Source organism: Bacillus rossius, chromosome 10, assembly GCF_032445375.1.
Source record: "Bacillus rossius redtenbacheri isolate Brsri chromosome 10, Brsri_v3, whole genome shotgun sequence".
Classification (NCBI taxonomy): Eukaryota; Metazoa; Arthropoda; class Insecta; order Phasmatodea; family Bacillidae; genus Bacillus; species Bacillus rossius.
In genome coordinates, this window is record NC_086337.1 from 4,115,014 (window position 1) to 4,140,632 (window position 25,619).

The following is a 25,619-nucleotide window of genomic DNA, read 5'->3' on the forward strand; positions in this document are numbered from 1 at the left end:
TGAGTTTTGTCACTTTTATAACATAATTCGTATGATAATATTATTTTTCCCAGAAAATAAATAAAACATAAGTTGTGTTGAAAAATGTATTGATAGAATTACATATTTAGTATTTTTTTTCTAAGTTAATTTATTGGAGTGCTGCACCTAGCTGACTTCGTTGAATTGCTAGTGGCAAAGAGTGGCGGTGGATGTTTTTGCAAGAGTTTGACCGTATTTTATGACTCTAGCTGTGAGAGGGTGTTCGTCCCATAAATCCTAACGGTCAAGGAAAATAGCCTTTCTCTGTAGTCACGTACGGGTCTGCTACTCGCGCAATATCGTCAGTTTATCACAACTTTCTAGAAAGTTCTATTGTTGTGATTTATTTATAATTTAGAAATTAAAGAGTCCATCATACTAACATTTTTACCTAAGCAAATCGCATCCTGGAAGATTTTTATCTACGTTTGCAGAAAAAATCACTTGTAGTTAGGAAACGTTTATTCTTTCAGAGTAAAATTCAGTCTGGAATTACCATACATTAAAAACCTTAGTTTTCTGGAGCAAAAAACGTCCCAGCACAAGCGACTTTAACACTGCTGCAAACACACTACGCAGCTTGAAATACATCAGTGGTCAGACTATTGTACCAGACACTCAAAATATACACATTTAAAACTTTTTAAAAAAAAAAAAAAAAAAAAAAAAAAAAAAAAAAAAAAAAAAGGGACAATATTTATGAAGTGATTTTGACGCTACGCACAACATATTTGTGTAACATGTAGTCAAATTTCTATAAAAAAAAATATTTTTTTCTTACTTTTTATGATTAAAATTACCAATTTAATAATAGGACGTTTAAACTTTGAGGTGTTTATCACAATTACCATGTAGGACATTCTTTTATATTACTTTGGTGCCATAATGAGAACCGACTTAAAAAAGTATTAAAGTTATTAAATTTACGAAACATTTTTGTGGATCATTGTAGAAATTATCATTAAGGACTCAACTGCTCATTATTGGTGTGATCACAAGGTTTCATCGGTAAACTTTTGACGTGTTACTAAGAAATGTTCATTCTACTAATGTACAAAATTTTTGCTTTGGGATAATTTTCCATGTATTAAAATTTTTTGTTTCCTAACAGCGAAATTCGTCCCAACCCGAGCCTACTTCGGCAACCTCGCAGTAGTATACACTACGCGGCTCGGATCGCTTTAGTGGTCAGACTAATTGTATGAGACACTTAAAAAATATACCAATTTAAAGATGAATAAATATGCAACAACGTTTACTTTAAGCGATTTCCACGTTGGGATCTTTAAGTTTATGTAAGATGTATTTACATTTCCTTAAAATTGAATGAAAGTGAATTTGTTAACTTTAATGATTTAAATGGTCTATTTTATAGAAACATGTTTAAACTTTGTGCTTTTTATCACTATCCTCAGATAGGGCAATGTTTCTAGATTATTTTGGGTTCCATACTGACGGTCTAATCCATAAACTGCATTTGCAATATCCATTATTGTGGATCATTGCAAAAAAAAATGTCATTTTGGACTTAACTGCTCGTTTTTGGTGTGACGCACAAGGTTTGCGGCAGTACTTAAACTTTTGACGTGTTACTAAGAAATGTTCATTCTACTACTGTACAAATTTTCGGCTTTGGGATAATTTTCCATGTATTAAAAACCTTTGTTTTTTCACAGCGAAATTCGTCCCGACCCGAGCCTACTTCGGCAACCTCGCAGTTGTATACACTACGCGGCTCGGATCGCTTTAGTGGTCAGACACATTGTACCAGGCTCTCAACAAATAAACTAATTTAAAATTTAAGAACTAAATCGTGATCGTAAAATGGCCGCCATGGTGATTTGTGAAATAAAAGCAGTTAAAATTTTATGTAGTTTCCAAGAGACATTATTACATCACCAATCATCTAAAGTAACAGGTTTACCATAATTTCAACATATTCAGTAACTAGTCAGTTTTTTTTCAAATGTGTTACTATTAACAATCTAGACCATATCTAGTCGGAGAGGTCTGTATTGTTACAGACTATCTGTATTCTGGTATTTGGATTTTGAAGCTACTTAATGATTCGCTTTCAATGTCTATTAAAATATACCTAATGCTAATTGCAGGAATATTTCTACTCGATTTCAAAATTATAATTCCTGAACATTTGTAGCGGACACATTTCAATGTAACACTTACTGATTTTCGAGTTGTGTTGAGGTTTCACATGCGTGGCCCCTGCTCTGGTAACAATGAGTCATCACAACCGGTGCCGTCTGTACGAGCGCCTTCACATGTTATCCTGAAATATGTTCTTAAATATTAATTCAAGTGAATTCTTAAAATCCTACACACCTTATCTTAAGTGTCGTAAATGAATCGTTATATTTTGTAAATCCATATAATATAGGAGCCAACATGGCGCGAAGCGATGGACGCGAAACGAATAATATATATTTTTTTTACTAACCACTACATCAGTAAATATTTGTGGTTTCCATTCGCTATGGATTCAAGCATGTAACATTTGTACTGCTTCTTCAATTCGGCCACAGTTAAATGGGAGGCTCTGAATCACTGAAAACTCCTCAACAAAATCAACGATGAATCACAGGCATTACAACAAACAGTTGTCACAAGTCAAGTAGCCAATGAGCAGGTGACATTTTTCGAGTCCGTAGAGGATTGTTGAGACTATCGTACAGGTCATTGGCAACGCGCCCTTACGCGCATGGTTAATACCCCGCATGAGTAGAGTGTAAAGGCGTAAGCCTGAGACACATCTAGGTCCTCATCTAACCGCGCACACTTAGATTTAACTCAGGATAGGGTGAAAAATGTTTACTAATTTTGCAGTCCTAACAGTCACCAACGAAACGCCAGCATTTAAATTAATAAGCTCACGAAAATTGTTTGTGAATGAAGGCGAAGCTGATACTTTGGAAACGTTACCAGCAGATATTAAATAATGTTTAACTATTATTTACGTAGCTTACTTCTTAAAACTGCATTCATGTAAACTGATTTTGTGTGAGACTATGTTGAGTGTTTACTGCTACACTTATTTTTCTGAAAAAAGTCTATTGTGGCTTAATAAACTTGTTAACATTGATGCCTGTCATAAAAAAATTCAAACGTAATTATACGGATACATGTTGAATATAGTTTATGAACGGTTCACGCATTGCTGGAAAAAAAAATCATGTTTACAATTTTACACATCTTTTTGTTGTCGCATCGCGTCCATCGCGTTGTACATACGCAACTCTGAAAAATAAATGTATGGTAAAAAAAAGCTATAATAAAATAATCTCTTATCTTTCTTTATTCTTTTTTCTAAGCGCTCTAATGGCTTTCGATAGTTTTGTTCTTTTGTGTACTCTGCTTGGTGGAGTTTCTTCGGCATTTTATTCCTGAATAAATCTCACGCTTACAACAAAAAAACATCTGGCTAAATCACTGTGCTAAATAATAACAGAGAATAACCATTCAATTATACGCCGAGCTAGACCAAGCACGTTCTCTTATCTACTGAAAATGAGTACGTTGACCTTCATATCAGTTTCGCGCGAAATCCCGTCTCCCCTTCGTAAACAGCAGACAGCTGTGGCAGGGTGGGCTGGCTGCAAAAAGTTGGGGAAACAGTCGCAAGGTGTCACTACTGTCCAGCGCGCTCCATAATTTCTCGTATCCGAGCTTGCACGCTGCTCAAATTTCTACAGCTACGTTTTTACTTTAGGTCCGACTGCAATAAACTAAAGACTAAAATAAAGTCAATCATTCAGCCGACAGATATGTTGGCGTTTGAATTAAAAATGAAAACGCGAATGTTATTAAATTCGCAAATGAATATCACGCAATTTCGTAGCAGCTCAGTTATTAAAATTCAAATTGTAAATACATTAAAATAATAATGATTACAGATAAAATAATGGTCACAGTCATATCTCCCGTGTCTGAAAATTTATCTGCGAAAGTTTTACCACTGAATTCTTTATAGTTTTTTAATAAAGCTTGAATTTAAAAAATTCCCGAAAATCAGCAATAACTAAATTAAAATAAAAAAATTAAAAAAAATTTTTACACCAGAATGGTTCAAATTTTCTCTAGCAGCTGAATCATTAACAAATATATTGTTTTTTTAATACGATGCTGGTGCACCAATCCCCTTAAGCTTCAGACGTGCACAAAATTACTGTATTATACCCTCGACAATATTTTAATCATTATAAATCATGATGAACATGTTGGATTATAAAAATAAAATACTGTTTTATGTTGCTTAAACAATAACAATTTGTTTTTTTGAAAATGTAAATTACAATGAAAACAAAAAAAAAAAAACATAGATGTTGCTGAAAATACAATTCTGGAACCAACTGAAAAGTGTTTGCACAACACGACACATCAGTCGAGGCAGCTTGCACGCAACTGGGCCAGGCGGCCGTGCAAGGCCTCTGCCCCCGGCTCGCGCTGCGCCAGCAACGCGCACGCGTTCTGCAGCTTGAAGAACAGGAAGTAGGGGTTGGGCACGCACACCCTCGCCGCCTCGAAGGCTTCCGTGCCGAGCCTCAGCTCCTGCAGCTCGCGCCGTGCCTCCTCCGTGCACGCCGTGCTCGCCACGCTCGCCGTCAGCTTCTTGATCTGCAGCTCCGCCTTGCAGAAGCCAGCCACGTCTGCGTCCACGGCGTCGTCCACCACCTCCCCCAGCACACGGCACACCTCCGCCCAGCTGCCGTCCGTGTCTCCCTGCAGCGCGTCCTCCAGCCAGAACACCACGGCCGCGCACAGGTAGGCTCGCAGGCTCTGGACCAGCGGCGCGTGCACGGGGTGGCTGGCACGGCAGAACACGCTGCCTTCTGCCAGCGGCCCTGCGGCAAGCAGCACACAGCTCGTGACGGTGCCTCCGGCGCAGAGTCCGGCCTCGCTGGCGCGTCATGAACGCCAGCCCTCAGTTGTAGAGTACCCTTGCATTGCTTGTTCCAAGTGCACATGAGGATTACATTAACAAGTAATAACCAGAGGGAAAAAATTTTAAATCAATATTTCTGCATAGTATTATATTTTAAGTGTTTGTAAATTATAATGATAAAACTGTTCGAGGTAAAAAGTCTACTCACTGAATGCAATAATGAAAACTTTGGTAATGGCTATTTACATTAGATAGAAAATACAGTTTTTAAAAGTTTTGTCCCTTTGTTCTTGATGGATTTTGATGAAATAATTTTTATTATCAAGGTCTTTGGTTATCTTAAACAATAGGCTATAATATCATTACAGAATTCTACCCCTAAGGAGATGAAAAAGTGGTAAATCAGGTTAAATTAATTAATAATATCTACAAAGTTAATTAAGCATAAGGAATGATATTAGGAATCAATAATAAACATACCAAAACTACCAACCACAAAATAAAACTTCTTGCAAAATTAAAAAAAAAAAAAGTAATAGTTTTAAAAAGAAAAAAGGTATACTTCCCAGTCAATTAGAACTAGAGTTAAGAAAACAATAACAGGCATAAAGAATTATGAATTATATTTTTTATCTACTATCTAAATTCATCCTATAAGGGGGTAAAAAATTGTATCCCAAAAAATTTTTAAAAACTTTCTTTTTGAGATACCATCTCTAACAAATGTAAAAGGAGTAAGTTTAGTTTAAGGAGAAAAAATGCATACTTCTGAATCTTTTAGATACAACGGTGTGAAACTACGAATGAACAAAATGCTCATAGTTACAATATGTATTTTTTCTATTTTTCAATATTAAACCTTAAAGAGGCCTAAAAACAAGTAAGTTTTTTATCATAAAAAGATTATGTCTCCAAACAAAAAATCATTAATAACATATGCTGTTAGGAAAAATATTAAATGGTGAATTGCGATAAAACCGAATCTACACCAAAAAGCATATAGATATAACATGAAACACAGAAATTAAACTTAATACACCATTAAGCACCAAAATGCAACACAATCAAGAAATTTTATAAGCATTTATAACCAAAAATTAAATCAGATCACAAAATTCTAATCTTCTAAATAGTAAACTCAATAAACATAATTTTTTTAGCAGGAAGTTTGTACCAAAATGTATGTACAGTAAAACCTGTCATATCGGGACTAATATTGTGACCGGCTGATCCGGATATGGAAAAATCCCAATATTACAAGGCCATTTATAAAAGCTAGAGGGCCAGAAATAATGATTTTTTTTTTTAAATAGATGTTTCCCTTAATTTGTCATTTGTATTAGTACAAAATCTATATGTGCAGTACACAAATGTAGGTACAGGTATTAAAAAAAAAAAAAAAAAAAAAAAAACAAAGCAGTTCACATATTAATGTACACCAAACTTTAATATGTATAAATAGATTTGAATTCTACAGTACATATGTATCAATATACTGCAGTATTGTATTGAAATACCGGTACATTATTCTTGAAAACAGTAAAATATGTATAAATTATTTACAGTACATTACAGTCTGCTCTTTCAAATAAAAAAGTAAAATTGGTTAAAAAGTTTTACTTACAGTACACCTACATCAGTTTTTGACAAAATTTGTGATTTTCGGCTGCTTCACACATCTACATGTGTTTTGGAAGCCATGTCTCTCAACCTTCTTTAAAGCATCACTTCAGTTTTACTTGTTCCATCGTGATGCTGAACATAATCAGAGCTTCGACGATGTCTGGAATGACTCAGAGTGACTCCTTGCCACAGGCTGGTGTCATCCTCTTCTGGTGCACAGATTTCCTCATCGCTATTGCACACTAGTTCTAAAATATCGCTCTCTGTAATTTCAATGACTTCATCTTCAGTTAACCCCTACTAGTTATCATCGTCATTGATTTCTTCACATCCAGACAGGTTTTTCACAAGCCCTGCAATCTCTCTCTCTTCATTGCAAACAGTTTCATTGATTGCTTCTGGTTTCTCCCCAGTCCATTTTTCAGTTGCTTCGTGATCTAACAGCTTTTTCCATGACCTAACCAGTGTAATTGGTTTTATTTCATCGCATGCTTGGGATGCCCACACCACATCTAACATGTCCACCTTTTTAAAGGAATCCATAACACTTCCACCCGCATCCGTTCAGCAGTCAATAGCCGGTAACTTATGGCAATAAGTACGTTTCAGTGATACAAGCAATCCTTGGTCCATATGTTGACAAAGGGATGTCACAATCGGGGATAAAAACGCACATCTTATGTCACCATTTTTCAGTTCTTCTTCACATGGGTGTGAGAGTGCATTGTCTATAGAGCATCCCACTCTTAGATTGCAGTGTGGAAGTAAATGGGCACATTCTCTCTCTCTCTCTAACACACGCCGATTGCCGTTAGCGATGTCCTTGTTTCTTCGTGCGTTGTTGCCAAATATCAAACGAAATTAAAATTTTAATTTTTGGACCAAGCTTTTATTCATATGTATAGCATCGAAATACGCACCAGGCAATGCTTATTTTGAATACTTAACAATATTTTAAGTGTCCGAAAAAATTAAAAAAACATAACTTATTCACTGCGAACTGTTTTGAAGTATTCCGAGATGTTTCACATAAAAAAAAACCTACATGTGTATTTCAGATTTTTTTTATTAATAAATTAATGCCTTAGGACGCCACCAAACAAATGTTAAGACAAAAACTATACAGGTTTCACTTAAATAATTTTTTTAATATATTGAAATGCATTTTCTCACAAACTGACACATCAAAAAGTTGACCAGCGGAAAACTTTTTTTCTATTAAAGATAGATGGGGGACGAAAGCGTGAAAAATGTTCACAATGAATTGAATTATTTTTTAAAAGCAGCTCCATCTCAATAGCTTCTACAGTTTCCGTGGAAATAGCTGTTAAAGATGTGTCTTATCAGTACAAGAGCGCGCTGCAATAGAGGTTTCTCTCACAAGCTGCCGTCGTAAGTGGAAACATGGTCGTGTGTTTAGATAAGTGGGGTTCTGTCCTGCAAGCAATTTCAAATACATGGCTTCCTTAGTCAACCATGTATTTCCTTAGACACGCATTTCTGAAAACCAGCCTGCCAGTTCGTATCGCGTCTCGCGACGAAGCAACGCGTTGTGTCCGGTGACACGTTACAGTTATAATTTTGACAAACAAATTATATATTAACATACGTGATTTTATTTTCTACATTTATTTTTATTACGTACATATAAAATATGGAAGTTAGAACACCGAAAAGAAATTATATCGGTAGGCTACGCGGGAGGGAGCGCAAGATTGTGTTGAATGTATTTGAGTATTTTTCAAAAAATATGAGTGTGTGCAATGCAATTAAGGAAGCTTACCATTCTTCTGGTCAGCTCTGTGCTACTCTTATGGAAGGGGTATCAACATTGGTCAGCGATAGCGATAGTGATTAAAAGGTATGTGATGTTATTAATTTCTTAATCAAGTTAACGTTACATTTATCGTATAAATTTCTATGAATGAAATGTGTATGAACAGATTCTTGTTGTAAGTTAAAGTTAAAAAAAATTCCTTATCGGCACAGCCTAAAGGCGCAGGAAGATTTTGATGATTATATTTCTTTAAATTAGAACAAAAAGGGATTTTTATATCCTTAAACCCATATTTATTTCTTCCCCTTGCAGTAATGGTTGTTACAAAATATATTTTAATCGAATCTTGAACATAATGTGTAAAATGTATCAAATAAATACGAAGGAATTTAATAGCGATGATGGTACAAATTTTGAATTATTTTTCTATCCTCAACACAAAGCATCTTATCAAACATTGTTTTTGACAGAATTTTGGAAAATAATTATGATATTTACAAACAATTTAAACAGATTTGATAAGGTGCCTCCTAAGGCAGTTACGTTTTTTTGTCCGGTGAAAATATTTTTCGAACCCATGCAGTTATGGCTGGTCGTACCAAAAATTTATTTAGAAAACATTTTTTGGCATTAGGTACTCCGAGTTATCATATGTTAAAACGGATGCGATATTATTCATATTATGGGAGTTGTTGCAATTTTTCTGTTTTTCAAAAAAGCTTCCCCATTTCGACCAAATTGTTCGGATTTTTCCCATAACTACTCGACCGAGAATTTCCAATACCATATTTTATTTATCATTTTGGACATGACTTGTCCAAAAATATGGCATTTATCGGGCCCATGGAAATGTGATTTTATATATATATATATATATATATATGTATATATATATATATATATATATATATATATATATATATATATATGGGATTTTTAGAACATAAAAGAAAACTATAAGAAATTTTCGTCTACAATAGGTAGTTTTTATTTTAAATTTACATAAAAGTGGCATTATTACAAATTTATATGTGTAATAGTATAAAATATTATAAATTACGATATGATTTCTTAAAATGCTTCTTGTTCGATCCGAATTACAAAGACACACACATCTCCTGAAATTCGTAATGTGTTAGAGATTTGGCAACAGCGCGCGCCATAAGCCGTGTACTGCAATCTAAGAGTGGGACGGGCTATAGCAGGAGCACTGCTTTCCTTGGCAATTAACTTTTCACTAAATCTTTCTTAACTTGTGCCACAAACTACTTGTCAAACCAATCACTACACTTCAGTGTCCATCCATGCGCTGCGTTGGTTTCTGTAGAAAACTGGCAGGGAAGACAGAACTTTAAAGTTCTTGAAAGCTGTCGGCTTTTTGGATTCTCCAATAAATTCCTGTGTAAGTTTTTTGAACTCATGTAGCATTACTACAAGTTCAAATGGTCACTCTCTCCTTTTTCTTTTTTTACCCAAATGCACTATCTACTTGTTTGGAAGCCAAAGTGCAGGTCAGCTGAGCCCAGGCTCTTCACAATTACAGAGCTGTTCTCCTGAAATACCATGTTCGTCTAAAGAGCTGTATAAAAATGTTTTAAAGTTGTCCACATCATCTTGGATAGAAAAAAGTTTTTTACCGCTCATCTGCAGTTTCCGCACACCACAAAGATTTTTCCAATTTTCATCCCTCACTTGCTTTAAATTGTTACTCTGTTCCAATCTCTTTATTTAAGGGCGCCGTCTGGCTAGAGAGTAAACGCGTGACAGCGTACATAGCATGTCGTTCTTGCTCGGAGCTGAGTGGCGACATTCGAAACTACTCTTATCTCCTCCTCACTGCCCCACCCCCCTATACCCACCCTCCTCCCCCGCCGACACTGCTGGCCAGATAAGAGCCGCCCTGCCGCCTCGCCATGTTAGTCCAGGAAATATGTATATGAAAAAAAACATGGACAAATTGCAAGAAAAGGTTTTTTTACATCAAAATTCGAAGAAAAATTTGTAGAATAACATATCCAAAATCCACCGAAATCCACTTTCTTTTGGTAACTTTTTTCCGGGTTTTGTCCCGGGAAAACGCGAAAAAAAACCTCAAAACCGGTGCATCTGACGAAAAAATCTGTAGAGACAAAAATTAAAGAAAATTAACTTCTCCATAACATATCCAAAGTTCAAGAAAATCCGCTTATAACTTCTGCTTCGTTTCCCGGGATTAGTCCCGGAAAAAATATAAAAAATGAAATAAATCAAAAATTGTGCACTTTACAGCATAATGGTTTAGGAAAAAGATAAAGTAAACAATGTTTTTCATAATATATTAGAATTTCACACAGATCAACATTTAATTGTTTTTTTTTTTGTTTTCCAGGAAATGTCCCGGAAAAAAGTTATAAAAAGAAAAGAAAAAGGAAACCGTGCACCGTACTTCAAAATAAATCGTAAATTAAATTAAGGGCAAAAAAATTGCATTATATAATTGAACTTTATCAAAATTTGCTTAAAATTTATGCACTATTGTCCTGGTATAGTTACTATTTATACGATTGATTTCCCATTCCCTTGTACTGAGTGAATGAAAACGCAACTGCGATTAAATATGTTATTGACGGAGGATATTTACTTCATCAGTTACCTTAGCCTCATACTGCAATTTACAATGAGATCGCTCAGCTGTACGTTTCATCTTGAAAAATTATGGATTAGCAACTACTGTATTTGATGGATATGGGAAAACTCACAGTACTAAAGACACAGCACATATGAGAAGAACAAGAGGTAATTGATCACCTGTAGTTGAATTCACAGGAGAAATGCAACTATCACTCCGTAAAGATACGTTTCTTTTAAACGAGCGAAATAAAAGACAATTTTTAAGGTTATTAGCAATACATTTACGCGAAGCAGAATGTCCTGTTGTCGAAGCACCAGGTGATGCAGATATTTACATTGTCCAAGAAGCTCTAAAATGTGCAAAAGAACAGTTGACAACAGTTATAGGAACAGACACAGATTTACTTGTCCTTTTACTCTACTACTTTGATCCACAATCACATAACTGTTTGTGTTTAAAAAGTGAACAAGTGAAAAAGAAAACATATCACATTAAGGAGCTAAAGCTGAAGCTCGGTGATGAAATTTGTAGTAATATTCTTTTCTTCCATGCATTCATGGGATGTGACACAACATCACACATCTATGGTATAGGAAAGGGGAAAATATTGGATCTGATCCAGAATGACAGTGCCTTCAGGCCACTTGCGAAAGTATTTTCAGATAGTATTCCCAGTGTGTCAAAAGAAGACATTGTAAAATCGGGAGAACAGCTGCTAGTACGCCTGTACAATGGGTTGAGAAGTGACACACTCGACACTTTGCGTTTAAAAGTGTTTGGTGAGAAAGCAGCTACTAGTTCCAAATGTGTACAACCAGAACAGTTACCTCCAACTAGTGCTTCAGCTCGTTTCCATTTCTTAAGGGTTTTATATCAGATACAAGAATGGAAGGGAATTAAGATGAATCCAGAAGAATGGGGATGGAGAAAATGTGGCCACCTTCTCTTGCCAATTTCGACAGACAAGCCAAAAGCTCCGTAATGCCTTTTGAAGGTAATCAGGTGCACTTGCAAGGAAGATGGTTGCGGTGCATCCAACTGCAGTAGTAGGAAACACGGCATCTCATGTTCTTCGGCTTGTGGAAACTGTCATGAATCAACCTGTAAAAATCGGCGTGAATTACCTCCCGAGGACTGCAGTTACTGTGATGGCTCTTAAGGCAGGGTGTTCCAACATATCCATGCATGTTTATTCAGTATTGTGTGTTGCAGAGTGCATCCCAATGTGTGTATATTTTTCTATTTCTTCTCGAAACAGGTCACTGGAAATCTTGTGTAAATTTAATTGTATGGACCTATGGTATGTTTTGTGAGAATGGACGTGTCGAATTTATCTTTAAAACGATAAGCAGTTGAAATGAGTCTGATTTTTTTTTCTGGAAAATAATTAAGGTAGATTTCAAAAACGTTTTAACACATCACTAAGTGAAAAAGGAATATAATTTAAGTGACTTTAAAATATATTATGGAAAATGAATATAGTTCGGATCTGACATAATTTGACATGGGATACAATTCTTTCTGTTATTTAGCCTACCTATTCAATACTTTTTCCGTGGCCGATCACAAAATAAAATCTATTTACCAGATTTCAGTGAATTTAGGCTCTGGTATAGAAAATCTTGTGTGCTTCTGTTTGTCCCACCGAAACTTTTTCAATACGATGTTCCGTTTTCGTTTTATTGAATTTTTAAAGATTTTCCAGGACGAGTCACAAAAAAATAACTATATACATATGTATGTATGTATATATGTATGTATGTATATATATATATATATATATATATATATATATATATATATATATATATATATATATATATGAGCAGATTTTGGTGAGTTGAAATTATATTTAATACAAAAAAAAAGTCTTTAATTTAAGTCACGACTTTCTTTGACGTACGATACAACGTTTTCGTTCTGTCTTTTTTTTTTCAGGAAATTTTCTGGAAAACCAAAAACCTATTTTATGTTGATTTTTGTGTATTTGTAATACATTATGAAAATCGTTGTGTACTTTAACTTTGTCATGAAACATTTTGCTATAAAATGCGCCATTTTCAATTTATTTCAATATTTGAGGTTTTTCCGGGATGAATTCCAGAAAACAAAATAGTATTTATTAGTGGATTTTTGTACATTTTTTATATGTTATGGTAAATTTGGCTCTCTTTAATTTTAGTGTCTATACTTTTCTTCGTAGAACGCACCATTTTCCAGTTATTAATTTATCCCGCATTTTTCCGGGACAAATCCCAGAAAAAAACGTTACCAAAATAAAGTGGATTTCAGTGGATTTTGGACATGATATTCTACAAATTTTTCTGCAAATTTTGATAAAATAAAACCTTTTCTTACAATTTGTCCACAAATCGACCCCTTTTTCTCATAAAATGCTTGGACTATGTGTCTGAATCTTTCTGCGTCCTTTAGTTTACCATAGCCGGCGTGCCAATTGCATATATGTTTAGTGTAGCGATATAGCAAAATACTTATTTTAGTGGTTGACAGTAACGTGTTAACAATAAGTTATTGTGTATATGTCACACAGACAAATGTGACTGCATACGTAAAAAATAATTCTGTCTGAATTACTGACTTAGAAATACATGTCTGGACACTACTTTACATTGATGGTTGATTACAATGTGATGTTTTCCCGGTTATTTGCAAAACTACTTGAAAACCTCTATGGTGCCAGCAGTACAGTCACGCTCTGAATGAACATTTCAATTTACATATATTTAATACCAAAAATGTTTAACTTTTGAACTTTTTTCTTAATTTTTATCTATATATTTTTTTTAATTTTGATTGGTTACTAAATTAACAGCATTTCTGCACCAAGGGCGCGGGCAGTTTTATTCAGTCACAAGGGTGTCATAAATACGTAGGCAAACAGGCAAATTTTTAGACTAAAATCAGTAGTAGCGATATTTTAAATACAAATAATTTAAAAGGCACACATTTTTACTAACGGCTGTTACATTTTGAGTTTTGATAATGGAATTTTTTTTTAAGTTTAAGAATTTTTGGTATGAAATAAAAAGTAGATAAGTTTTAAAAAAGTTTGATAACAAATGAAACGAATCTAAATCATCAAAGAAAAATATTTATTCAATAATATTAAATCTTCAAGTAACAAAATAAAAATATACCTTACAGCAAAAAAAATTTTCTTCAAGGCAGCTGCAAAATCAACTTTCTTCATAAGCACTGCACTACACAGTTTTTCCAGTATGACAAATTGAGTAAACGAAATCCATCCCTCTCGGCATAGACTACAGGTTTAGGTAGATTTCGAAGTACCTATCACTTCACGAAATGTTCAAAAAACTTCTATAAACTTCTGAAACTTTTTAAGCATCCTGTACGTTCTTCAATATTCAAAATTGATCGAATGAACACTGTCTTATTCCATGGCCCAAAACTATTTTAAAATATTTAGTTCAATTCATCCAGGACTGAATAACATAGAACGTATTTCATATTACGCCTACGCATTTATTACCTTCTAACACTACTTTTCATACCTTGCACTAATAAGTGGTCACAAAAAAAAATTGCTCTGGATCATTGTTAATGATAATATGAAGATAGTAAAAAATAAATTTCAGTATATTTGATAGGAACTATAAAACTTTTTTTAACCTCTATTATAACTGTAAATAGTTCGTTGTAGCAACAATTGTTCAGCCAAAGGTTTGGATAATGTTTAAGAATTTTGCAATAAATTATTTTATTTTTGATAGTAAGTATATATCAACTAAAAAGTTAATGATTTTTTTTTCTTTTAACCGTTTTTATTCCCACGGCTTGGAGTAATGGCTGGTTACATAATATTTTACTTCATATAAACGTTCTTGGCAATATATAGAAAGTTAAATAAAAATATGAATGACTTTGATAGTGTAGGTACATGGTACGGAAGTTTTGTTTAGTTCTTTTTATCTCCACATGAGTTTTTTTTTCAACTTCTTGCGGTCTAATCAATAATTGTTTTGGACCAAAGTTTTAGATAAAAAATAAAAATATACATTTAAAAATTAATTGTTATATAATTAATTTTTTAAGGGTTTTATCATAAATAAGAACGTATTTAATATTGTACATGGTAGGGGGCCTATAGGAATTTAGTTTTTTTTATATTTCTACCCTTGCTATTTACAACCCCTTGAGCAATCGTTTGGCTTATCAAAAATTGTTTCAGACAAAAAATTGTGTTAAAAATTATAAAATTTACAAATGATACTAACAGATTTGATGATGTGTCTACTAAGGAAGTTATGAACTTTTCTGTCCTCAAACTCATGTTTTTTCCGACCCTTGTATTTATGGTTGGTCGTATCAAAAAAATGTATTCAAAGGTTTTTGGTATTACTCCTACGAGTTATAATACGTTCAAGCGATGCAGTATTTGTCATACTATGGGATTTAAAGCGATTGTTAAGTTAATCAAAACCTTCCCCATTTTACCACTTTGGTGGGATTATTCCCATTAAAGAATTCGACCAAAATTTTATAACTATATTTTTTTTATCAGTTTGGAAATGATTTGTGCACAATTAAGGCAGTATCGTGTCCATAAATTGTATATGTATACAGTGAAACCTCGTTAATATTATCCCGCTTATTACGAATGACTCGTTAATATTACCTATTACTATTTCCTTGTGAAATATGCCCATTAAACACAATGAAGATTTGTTTGGTTAATACGAAATTCTCTTTATTATGTATAGCGAACAATAACAATTCCCGTCCGTATAAACAAACAGTCATGTTTACCGTTTAATACGAACCAAAGATTACCACAAAGATACGGCCCCGCCTGAGTGTCCGAAGTGTGTTTTTAACGCTTATGTTTTCAAAATCACTCGTTCGTGTGTTCAATATGTTCAGAAATCACTCGCGTTTGTACAATATTCGATATATCGAACTTCACGTGGGATGGTATTTACGTTCGATTTTGTACTTCCTTTGTATACATGAATCTGTGCCGGACCAATAAAATCAAAATATATGTTACGCCTAACGTGTTTAATATTTGTGTACGTTGTAATGAAAGTTTAAGTGAATTATCTCGTGAGAATTTTATTAAACTTTAGAATTTGTACGTACACACATAAAAATGGAGGCAAAACGTAAATGCAAGGAAATTGCATTGAAGACGAAAATTAAGATAATAAATTCAATTCGTCAGGGTGAAAAAACGAAAACAGAACTTTCTGAAGAGTTTGGTATATCAAAATCAACCTTAAGTACAATTCTAAAGCAAGCAGATAAAATAGAAGAAGCGGTCAGGAAAGGTAGTAATCAAACTAAGAAAAGGATGCGCGCCGGTAAAATCTTTCCGAATTAGAGGACAAACTGCTGGAGTGGTTTCATCAAATGCGCGCCGCCAGAGTTCCAATTTCCGGGCCTATTATCCAAGAAAAGGCTGATCAGCTGGCACTGCGACTCAGAATTGATGATTTCCATTGCAGCAACGGATGGCTTCAACGCTTCAAAGATAGGCATAATTTGGCCACAAAATCCATTTGTGGCGAATCTGCAGCTGTCGACCAAACAGCAACGAGTGACTGGCTTCAGTCAGTACAGTCCATCGTAAGTAAATTTGCACCACAAGATGTGTTTAATATGGATGAAACAGGGCTTTTTTACAATCTGTTGCCCAATAAAACTCTAACCGTAAAAGGTGAAAACTGCCATGGCGGTAAACACAGTAAAGTTCGTCTTACAGTTCTACTATGTTGTAATCAAAATGGCAGTACTAAACTTCGACCCTTGGTTATTGGCAAGTCTGCCAAGCCAAGATGTTTCAAAGATGTTGCAGCAAAAAACCTGCCAGTAGATTACGAGGCAAACAGTAAGGCTTGGGTCACCACAAAAATTTTCCAGTTGTGGTTGTTAAAATTGGACAGGAAAATGGCGACTCTAAATCGCAAAATTTTGTTATTGTTGGACAACTGTGCTGCACATACTGCTCATGGTATGAAGTTGGAAAACATTACCTTACTCTTCTTGCTACCAAATACAACAAGTGTGACACAGTATAATACAGTGCTTGAAAAGAAACTACAGACAGCGCTTGGTGAAATACCTTATCAGGCAGTGTGAAAAAGGAAAGACTGAGCTTCCTAGATGGTCAGTTTTGGATGCTATCCGCAGTATAGCCATGTCGTGGGACAGCATCAGCCAAAAGACAATTGTGCATTGCTTTGCAAAAAGTGGTTTTGGCCAGCAAACTGTTGAAGAACCTAACTGTGATCAACCTTTAGAGGACTGGCAAGAGTTAACAGAACATGTGCAAGTTGATAATGACTTCAATGAGTTTGTTCATATTGATGACAGTGTGTACACCAGTGCAAGATTAACTGCAGAAGATCTTGTTGGTTCACGAGGATTACAGGAAACACCAAGGGCTGACGCTGTACAGTCACTTTGTGAGGGTGGTACAAGTCAGGATAATGATGGTGATGACGACAATGGTGAGGTAGTGCATAAACTTCCAAGCAAAAGTGACACAATCAGTGCTTTGCGTACACTGGAAAATGTACTTGCTGCAAGTGATGTGCCAATTGACTTGATTGCAGGATTTGAGAAGATATGTTCTGCTGTAAATGATATTTACAGAGAGAAGTGTGTCCAGAAAAAAATTAATGATTTTTTTAAACCTATGTAAATATATCTTGCATACTTTGCATAAGAATTGCTATACACTCAACAGAAATTAACTGTACGGTAAATGTTAATCATTTTTGTCAAAACTTTGGAAGCAAATTAAATAAGAATACATACATACGTATATGTATACTAATTATCAGTCTGTTATAGTATATTTTATTAAAACTATTAAAATTGCTTCTAAGTGTATTTTGTTAGTGTGCATGTCAATATCTGGCTTCTATTACAATAATAATATTCCACATTTTTAGTGCTCTGACATGTAGGAATTCAATATTTCTTATCGAGTTCTTATTCTACCTATTGGCTCAAGAACCTCATTAATATGAACCTCGTTATTACAAACTGAAATATTTTACTCCCCTTCAGGTTTGTATTAATGAGGTTTCACTGTATACACACAAAAGTTTGATTTCACGATGGCTTCGGTATCTATAGAACATTAAACGAAAAATTATCTTAAAATTTTCCTGCAGTCGCACTTTGGAAATGGCTTCAATAACAATAGGTAGTCTTTCTTCGAAATATACCTAAGAATCCACAAACCAAACAAAATAGAAGAAGAAAATAATGCATAGAGATAACCCACAAAATAAAATCTATATATATAAAAATGAAACCCGTTTTCCTTGGTCACGGCATCACGCGTGAACGGCTGGACCGATTTCACTAATTTTTTTTTGTTGTGTTTGCTATGGTCAGGAGAAGGTTCTTATGAAAGAAAAAATTAAGAAAATTGTGCGGAAAATTAGAAAATTTAAGAATAATGAATTCATATTTCCCTTGGTCACGCCATCACGCGTAAATGACTGAACCGATTTCACTAATTCTTTTTTTGTTGTGTTTGTTATTGTCACGAGAAGGTTCTTATGAAAGAAAAAATTTAACGGAAAATTAGAAAATTTAAGAATACTGAACCACCATACATAAAATTATTTCCAAACTAACCCAACACTTTGTACAATATAAATATTTTTAAAGTAACCTTATGACGTTCGACATAGAATTGACAGAATGTTTGCTGCAAATATCTTCAAAGAGGATGTAAAGAAACTGTATCGTTTAGGAAATATTTATCAACATTAACGTTTTACTACATAGTGTACCGGTACATTCGGTACAGAGCTGCTGGCGCAGGCTATTCTGGCTGTGTACATTCTGCCTAGGCCATTGTCATGCCATAATTCGTTATTACTGTGTTGCAGTTTAAAAATAGAAAAACAAATCAATACATTATGTAAACATTTTCTATGTTTGTTTTTGTGTGATATACTTACTTATAAAGAAGAATACAACCGTTTTATTTAATTTACAGTTGAATTTTCATTTTTGAACTTTTTTAATGTAAATTTATGTCGTTTGACATATAATTGTTTTAAAGACTAAGAAGATTTTTGTTTGCTAATAAGTGTTTGTTAATCATGGTAAGTTCACAGCTTCATATTGATTTTTAGAACTTTTTGGTGACTACACAATACTATAATTTGGTATACATGGTTATACAGAAAATGTATGAGAGCTTTTTATTTTCAGTTGGATTTTCGTTTTTAACAATGCCACCAACCATACGTACAAGCTTAGGCCGCAGAACTCGAAATACGGCAAGTCAAAGAAATATACGAGCAAATCAAAGTGATGAGCAACGCGAAGCGCGAAATGAACTTGAACGGAATCGATATCAAGATAGGAATGTTGTGTTTAATCCCCACAGAGCTGCATCTATATAAGATAGGTCAGCTATACAAAATAAAGTAGTGCATCATTGCTACGCTAAGGCGGTACGAAGTTCGCCGGGTCAGCTAGTTGTTTTTAAATATAGAACTGTGTTAAAGATTAATTAAATTTTTGAATGTATTTACATACAATCCAAAAATAAACATTTTTTCCAACAAAGTCCACACCTTTACTTTCTTATTTATGCAGATACCAATTTTACATGTTCTGTTTGAAATCACCTTCTGCATTCAGTTTTCTCAAACTCACCACACACACATATGCACGAGCACATTTAAACTGGTTTTCTTGTTAAACATCATTTCCCAATCAGAATGACACTTGGCATATTACCTGTATAAATACTAGTCCTATAAAAAGTACATTGTAAAACCCAATATTTAAGTTGAAATAAAACCGCCGTGTTTTCTAAATATCTTCATTGAAGGACTACATCATGACACGTTAGTGTGGTTCTGACAAATAAAATGTAAGATTGAGCAGCGAGCTTGATAACATCTTAAAAAACTTGTTTGTAAATATCATAAATCCTTTCAACCCATTACAATCCCTCTGCTTATGAATGTGTTAATTCACTGTCACCGTTATGAAAAGAAATTCCATATTGTTTTTGTTTCCTTCTTAAATATATACAAGTATGTTATTTATAAATATACTTATAAAATAATTTTTAATATTGTTCTTCTACTGAACAAAATTGCTACCTATTATTTACTTAGGTTCCCTCTTATGGGAAGATTGCGGGTGTATCTTGGGTCCACCAACTCTGGCAGTAATGAATTCATGTAGAACTGTATAAGTTTTTCTTCCATTAAACTTTTACATAATTGGTCATCATTTGTGATTTTCTGAAAAAGCATTCCTTTTGGAGTCCAAACGACAAAAAGGCATAATTGGCGACCTGTAATATGGAGTTGTCCCTGAATTTGGTACATGTACATATGACCGATCTTGACATGCATTCTTCCATCCTTCAGTTCACAAAAATTAATTTTTTTTCTCCAGAATTGCCGTTTCAGGTAGCATAGTCTTGGCAGTTGCAGGGCATTTGATTTCAATGATGCCATCACTACCAATGAGCCCATCAGGCGAAGCTGCTAGAAATTGTATATTTTTGTCAATGAAAAGTTCTGAAGGAATTATGACTAAGCCCACCTCCTGTTCCAGCTGAGTGACTGCATGAGGTTCGTTCTCAATTCCATATTTAGTTGCTTTGTTTCCAGAGAAGGTTGAATATAAAATAGATTGAACTGTTTTAGAGCGCGGTGTTGTTTCTCTCATGACATATTTTCCCGAAATTTGAAGCCGTCAGACGCTTTGCTCTTTCACATTTCCACAATACAGTAAAACCTCTTTATAACAAAATTGAAGGGATTAAATTTTGGCATGTTTGTTATAAAGGAGTTCTTTATAAAGGGGTCATTTTTTTTATCCAAAATCTCGAAAAAGTTTGTTTTTTGACAAATTTAATAAGGTATCGATAATAGGAATTTTGAAATACAGTAAACGATCCAAGACAAACACAATAGCCTACATACTGTACAAATCAATCATAAAAAATAATAACATGGCACAATTGCAAGAGAATAACTTACAATTAGGCCCTAGCAAATAATATCAACATTTCACAATAAAAACAGAAAATTAATTGAATCGGCACTGACCCATTAATATGTAATTCTGTACAGGTTACTGTACAATGCAGAAAATATACATCTACTTTTTTGAAAAGTAGTCCCGAATTGAAGTTTGCTTACAGCTGCTGATTTTCATTTCTTGTACAACTGCACACTCTACCTGGCGTAGTGATTTCAAGCTTGACTGATTGTTCGAACAATCTGACGTCAAAAGGAATCTTTCGAGTACGTCAAGAGCAGAATACACATCTTTTCTTGATGGTCTGGTCACTTCAGCTTCAATCTCTTCACCTTCTTCATCTTGTTCATTATCCTTGCATGTTGGTTGAGTTTCATCTGTGGAAGATGAGCTTGTGATGACTGAACTGTCAACCTCAACAAAATCTTCAAATGTAGCACCTGCTGCATTGTTGGTAACATGCTTCCACTCATCCTCATCAACATGTTCAAGTGTTTCATCATCTATTTCGTTAGGGCTAACTTGAAAGCCTGCTCTCTGGAAGCATTTGGCAATGGAAGTTGCTTCAATGCTGCTCCATGCCATACATATGCGTTGCATTGCCTGTAGTATGTTCCACTTCATGTTTTCTGTATCTTGACATTCCATTTTTCTGATGAGGTACTTACTGCACAAGTTGGCGACGGAAAATCCTCTTTACCTGCGATATCACACCTTGATCCATTGGCTGGAGCTTGCTAGTGGTGTTTGGTGGGAAGTAAACCACTTTTACATTTCTCAGTTGTATTCCTTCCACTCTGTGTGCAGAGCAGTTGTCAAGAAACATTAATATTTTCCTGTTCTTACAACCCATTCGTGCATCTACGCTTCCAAGCCACTCACAAAATATAGATGAGGTCATCCATGATTTCTTGTTGAATTTGTAAGGACATGGCAGGTTCTTCACATTTTTAAAGCAGCGGGGTCTTGCAAATTTACCAATGACAAGTGGTGCCAACTTTTCTGTTCCATCTGAATTTGAACACAAAAGAACTGTAAACCTGTCCTTGCTTTTCTTTCCCCCGTGACATGTTTCCCCTTTCAGTGCCAAGGTTTTATCTGGAAGGAGGTTAAAGAACACACCAGCCTCATCTGCATTAAAGATGTTGTTTGGTGCATAACCGGCTGTAATTCCATTGAGTTTTGAAGTCCATGCTTCTTCTACTGCAGGGTCAACAGAGCCTTCTTCGCCAGAAACCTTTAAAGTTGTCAGGCTCCATCGACTTTTAAATCGGTGCAACCATCCATTAGATGCCTGAAAGCCTTCTATCCCCATTCTCAGTGCTTCATACCGTGCCTTCTCCTGCAGAATCGGCCCTGAAATAGGTATGTTTGCTGATCGTGACTCCATCAAAAAATCGAACATTTTCGTATCCAACGCTTCATCTTGGCATGGTCGATATTTCTTTTTATCTGTCCCAAGAAGAACTGCACTGTCTATTTTACTTCTGTTCGAAAGTATAGTCGAGAGAGTTGATGATGGTATTCCATACTTCTTAGCGACGTCAGATTTTTTTTCACCACTATCCACAGCATGCAGAATTTCCATTTTTGTGGCTAGCGAAATTGCATTGCGTTTTCTTTTACCCTCCATCGATCAAAACAAATTAATATTTCACTTCGTTAATTTCGTTGCAGTGTATCGCGCACACAAACATCACACGAATGTAACTAGCGGGCGGTAAAAAAAACTCATAACAGTCAGAGATGTCATACTTAAATGCAGTAATCGTCACCTGGCAAAACAGAGATGAGACTGCAACTGTGGCTATAATCGATAGTTACTGTCGAGGTTTTTCTAAAATGTATTGTCGCAGCTATGGAATAGGTTTTCATAGATGTTTACTTTTTTCAATAGATGTGGTATGTAGCCTGTACTATGGTTATCTATGAAGCTAAGCCAATATTTACGTTGTGAAGTCGAATGTATACATATTACGCGAAAGCATAATACAAGGAAATATGTAGCTTGCAAACACTATATCGTGTTTAAAGTTATTTTAGTTCTCGTCCTATGGTAAAAGTAATTCGTAATAACGGAGTTACGTCATGTGGCGAAGAAAAAATGCTCGTTAATTAGAGGTTAATATACGTAAAAAATAATACAGTTTTGGCGGGACCATATTGCGTGTTCGTAATAAAGAGTTTGTCGTTATAACGGTGTTCGTTAGGTCGGGGTTATACTGTATACAGTGCCTTTGTCCAGTGGTTGATGACTGGATATCCTGAATTTTTTTGCTGTCACACTGCAGTCCTCTCAAAAAATCTTCTTTTTTCTTTTCGTATTATTCAGGATTCATGTCTGGTATCTGAGAAACATTGCCATAATGCAAGTCTTCTGAAAAGTTAATTTTCTTGTTAGTCTTCTTTGTGGGGTTTTCCAAGCGCCTCTTTTCTTCTTTTTTCAGCAGATTTTTTTTTTGCTTTTAATTTTTTTTTGAATATTCACCATGACTGTGATTTGTGAATTTTTTGTGAATTTCGGCTTGTTCGTTACCATCTGCATTGCACGAAATAACGGAAATTTCACTTCTGGTAAGGTATCCACCACGGAGAGAAAAGTTGACTTTTACCACTAACAAACTTTGCAACTGTATTATTAAAAGACTCAGCTCTATTTGTTGTCATGTTTTTCAAGAGACTTTCTGCATGATGAACTACCACATTATTTTCTGACATTATTTCATCCCACATGCCCATACTTTTCATACTTGGAACTATATTCTCTTCTGTGCTTCTAGAACCATCACAATAGTATTCTCGTTTACTGCACTTTGAATGGTCCCCGAATACATGAAATGGTCCATTGTGAATATCACTCCGTAATACCTTTACACGTTCTTGTTCAGTTATTCCTCCGACAGGGGGAAGAGGAGGAGAAGGGCCACTATCGCTCTGAGCAGTCAAGGCCTCCCCCCCCCCCCCAACCCTCCTACGCGCCACGCCTCCGCGGCGGGAGAGATAGCAGCCGGCTGCCGGTACAGCTACAGAGGGCGCCACGAGGTGGCTAGCAGTTTCGCCCGTGCATACGTTTACAGTCAAACCTCTATCTATCGTTTTTCAGGGGACCAACAAAAAAATTCAGTAGATGCGGACATTCAATAGATGTGGACTTCACTCTAAGAATTTTTAAAAAAATATTTCAACCTCAAAATTAGTGTCAGAAATATATCAGTTACTTGTCATTAAAGTTAATCAGTTAAAAAATAAATAAAAATGGAAGTATTTTACTTAATTCAATTTACACTTGCAAAAAAAAAAACCATACGCACAATAAATCTACAATGGAAATTAGTCTTTTTCAATATCCTGAAGTCTGAAATATGTTTACCCATGTCATCAAATGTAGAGCTGTACTGAAGAAGCCGATTTTGCCAATATTTAGTTGAATCAGCATTTCTGCCGACTTACGATACGCTTGTTAATTTTTGGCCAATATTAGTGAAAAACGAGAGAGACTGCCATAACATAAAAATCCACGATTACCGTTTTCACTTTTCGTAGTATCCTGCATTCTTTCAGATCGCATTATTTCTTCGCAACATGTGCCAAACGTACATATAAAAATTTAATATCCTTTTTTTCAATAATGTTCTTTAATTTTAATATGTCATAAATAAATACATTACCGTCACGGTAAATATACATCTCGGTTGTTACGGTAACTGTAGTGCAAATGTGGTAGCTATCGTGCTTCTGTAGTAATTATGGTATCGACAAAGAATCTTTAGTTCTTTTTATGGTAATTATCTTAGGATAACAATTGGGTTTGTACTGTAGTTATGGTACATCATCCATATTTCTTCGTAAGTTGTTGTTCATTTGTCTTTTCTTCATATTTACGTGCTCCATTATTTGGCTGCAGATTTAAGGTGATTTTTACTACTGTATACAATCGTTACTGTTTTTATGACGGTTTCTTTCTAAGAAATGGTTATTTCTGCAAAATCTTTATGGTTAAACGATCATCTATTATAATTTATAGTGACGGGACCACATATTTTGTACGATCAATGCGGACAAAACGATAATTCGAACATCGGTACAAGCGGATTTTTTTAACCTTAGTTGTATGGCAAATTTGCCGGGACCGTAGAAAGTAAACGATAAACACGGACAATCGATACATGCGAGTTCGATAGATAGAGGTTTGACTGTACCTTTATTAGTGCCTCAGAAGATTTTCCGCGGTGACATGCCTGTTGAAATGCAGGAATCAATGCAAGAAGGTACAGGGCGCGCCTGACTGGTGAGTTCCTTAAATTCTGACGGTTTTTACTGCACAAAAAAATAGGTTGAAAAGAGCCATTTTCGTGATATTGGCGGGGTCGCAAAAGTGTTAAGGTGGGTATGTGACAACTTAAATCCACCAGACCGACGTCGAATGTTCTTTTTATTCCTTTCCTGCCCAAACAAAAATTGAAAATCTCAAGTACTTTCTAAAGGAGAGATATAGAGGTAAATGTTTGCAGTGGCTTCCTTCCATCGTCCAGACGATGCCCTTAAGTGCAAAGCTTTTACTTTTGTTTAGCAAAGGACCTGAGAGAGGCAATCCCTGCTCTCTTCTCTGGGTAAAGCACTCATTAACTTTGTTGTTGGTGGCTTTCTTCATCATTTTCAGTTTTTTTAGCCCA

At 34.9% G+C, this 25,619-nt stretch overlaps 1 protein-coding gene across 1 annotated transcript in view; it reads right to left on the reverse strand.

Annotated features, from left to right (window-relative positions):
* Window positions 1-4,277: 4,277 nt before the first annotated feature.
* Window positions 4,278-25,619, reverse strand: part of LOC134535727 (gem-associated protein 5-like) — a 212,626-nt gene continuing 191,284 nt past the window's right edge. Inside the window, exon 21 of the mRNA XM_063374945.1 lies at window positions 4,278-4,877. Coding sequence (XP_063231015.1) covers window positions 4,414-4,877 — 464 coding nt within the window. The 3' untranslated portion in view covers window positions 4,278-4,413. The remainder of the gene's footprint in view (window positions 4,878-25,619) is intronic.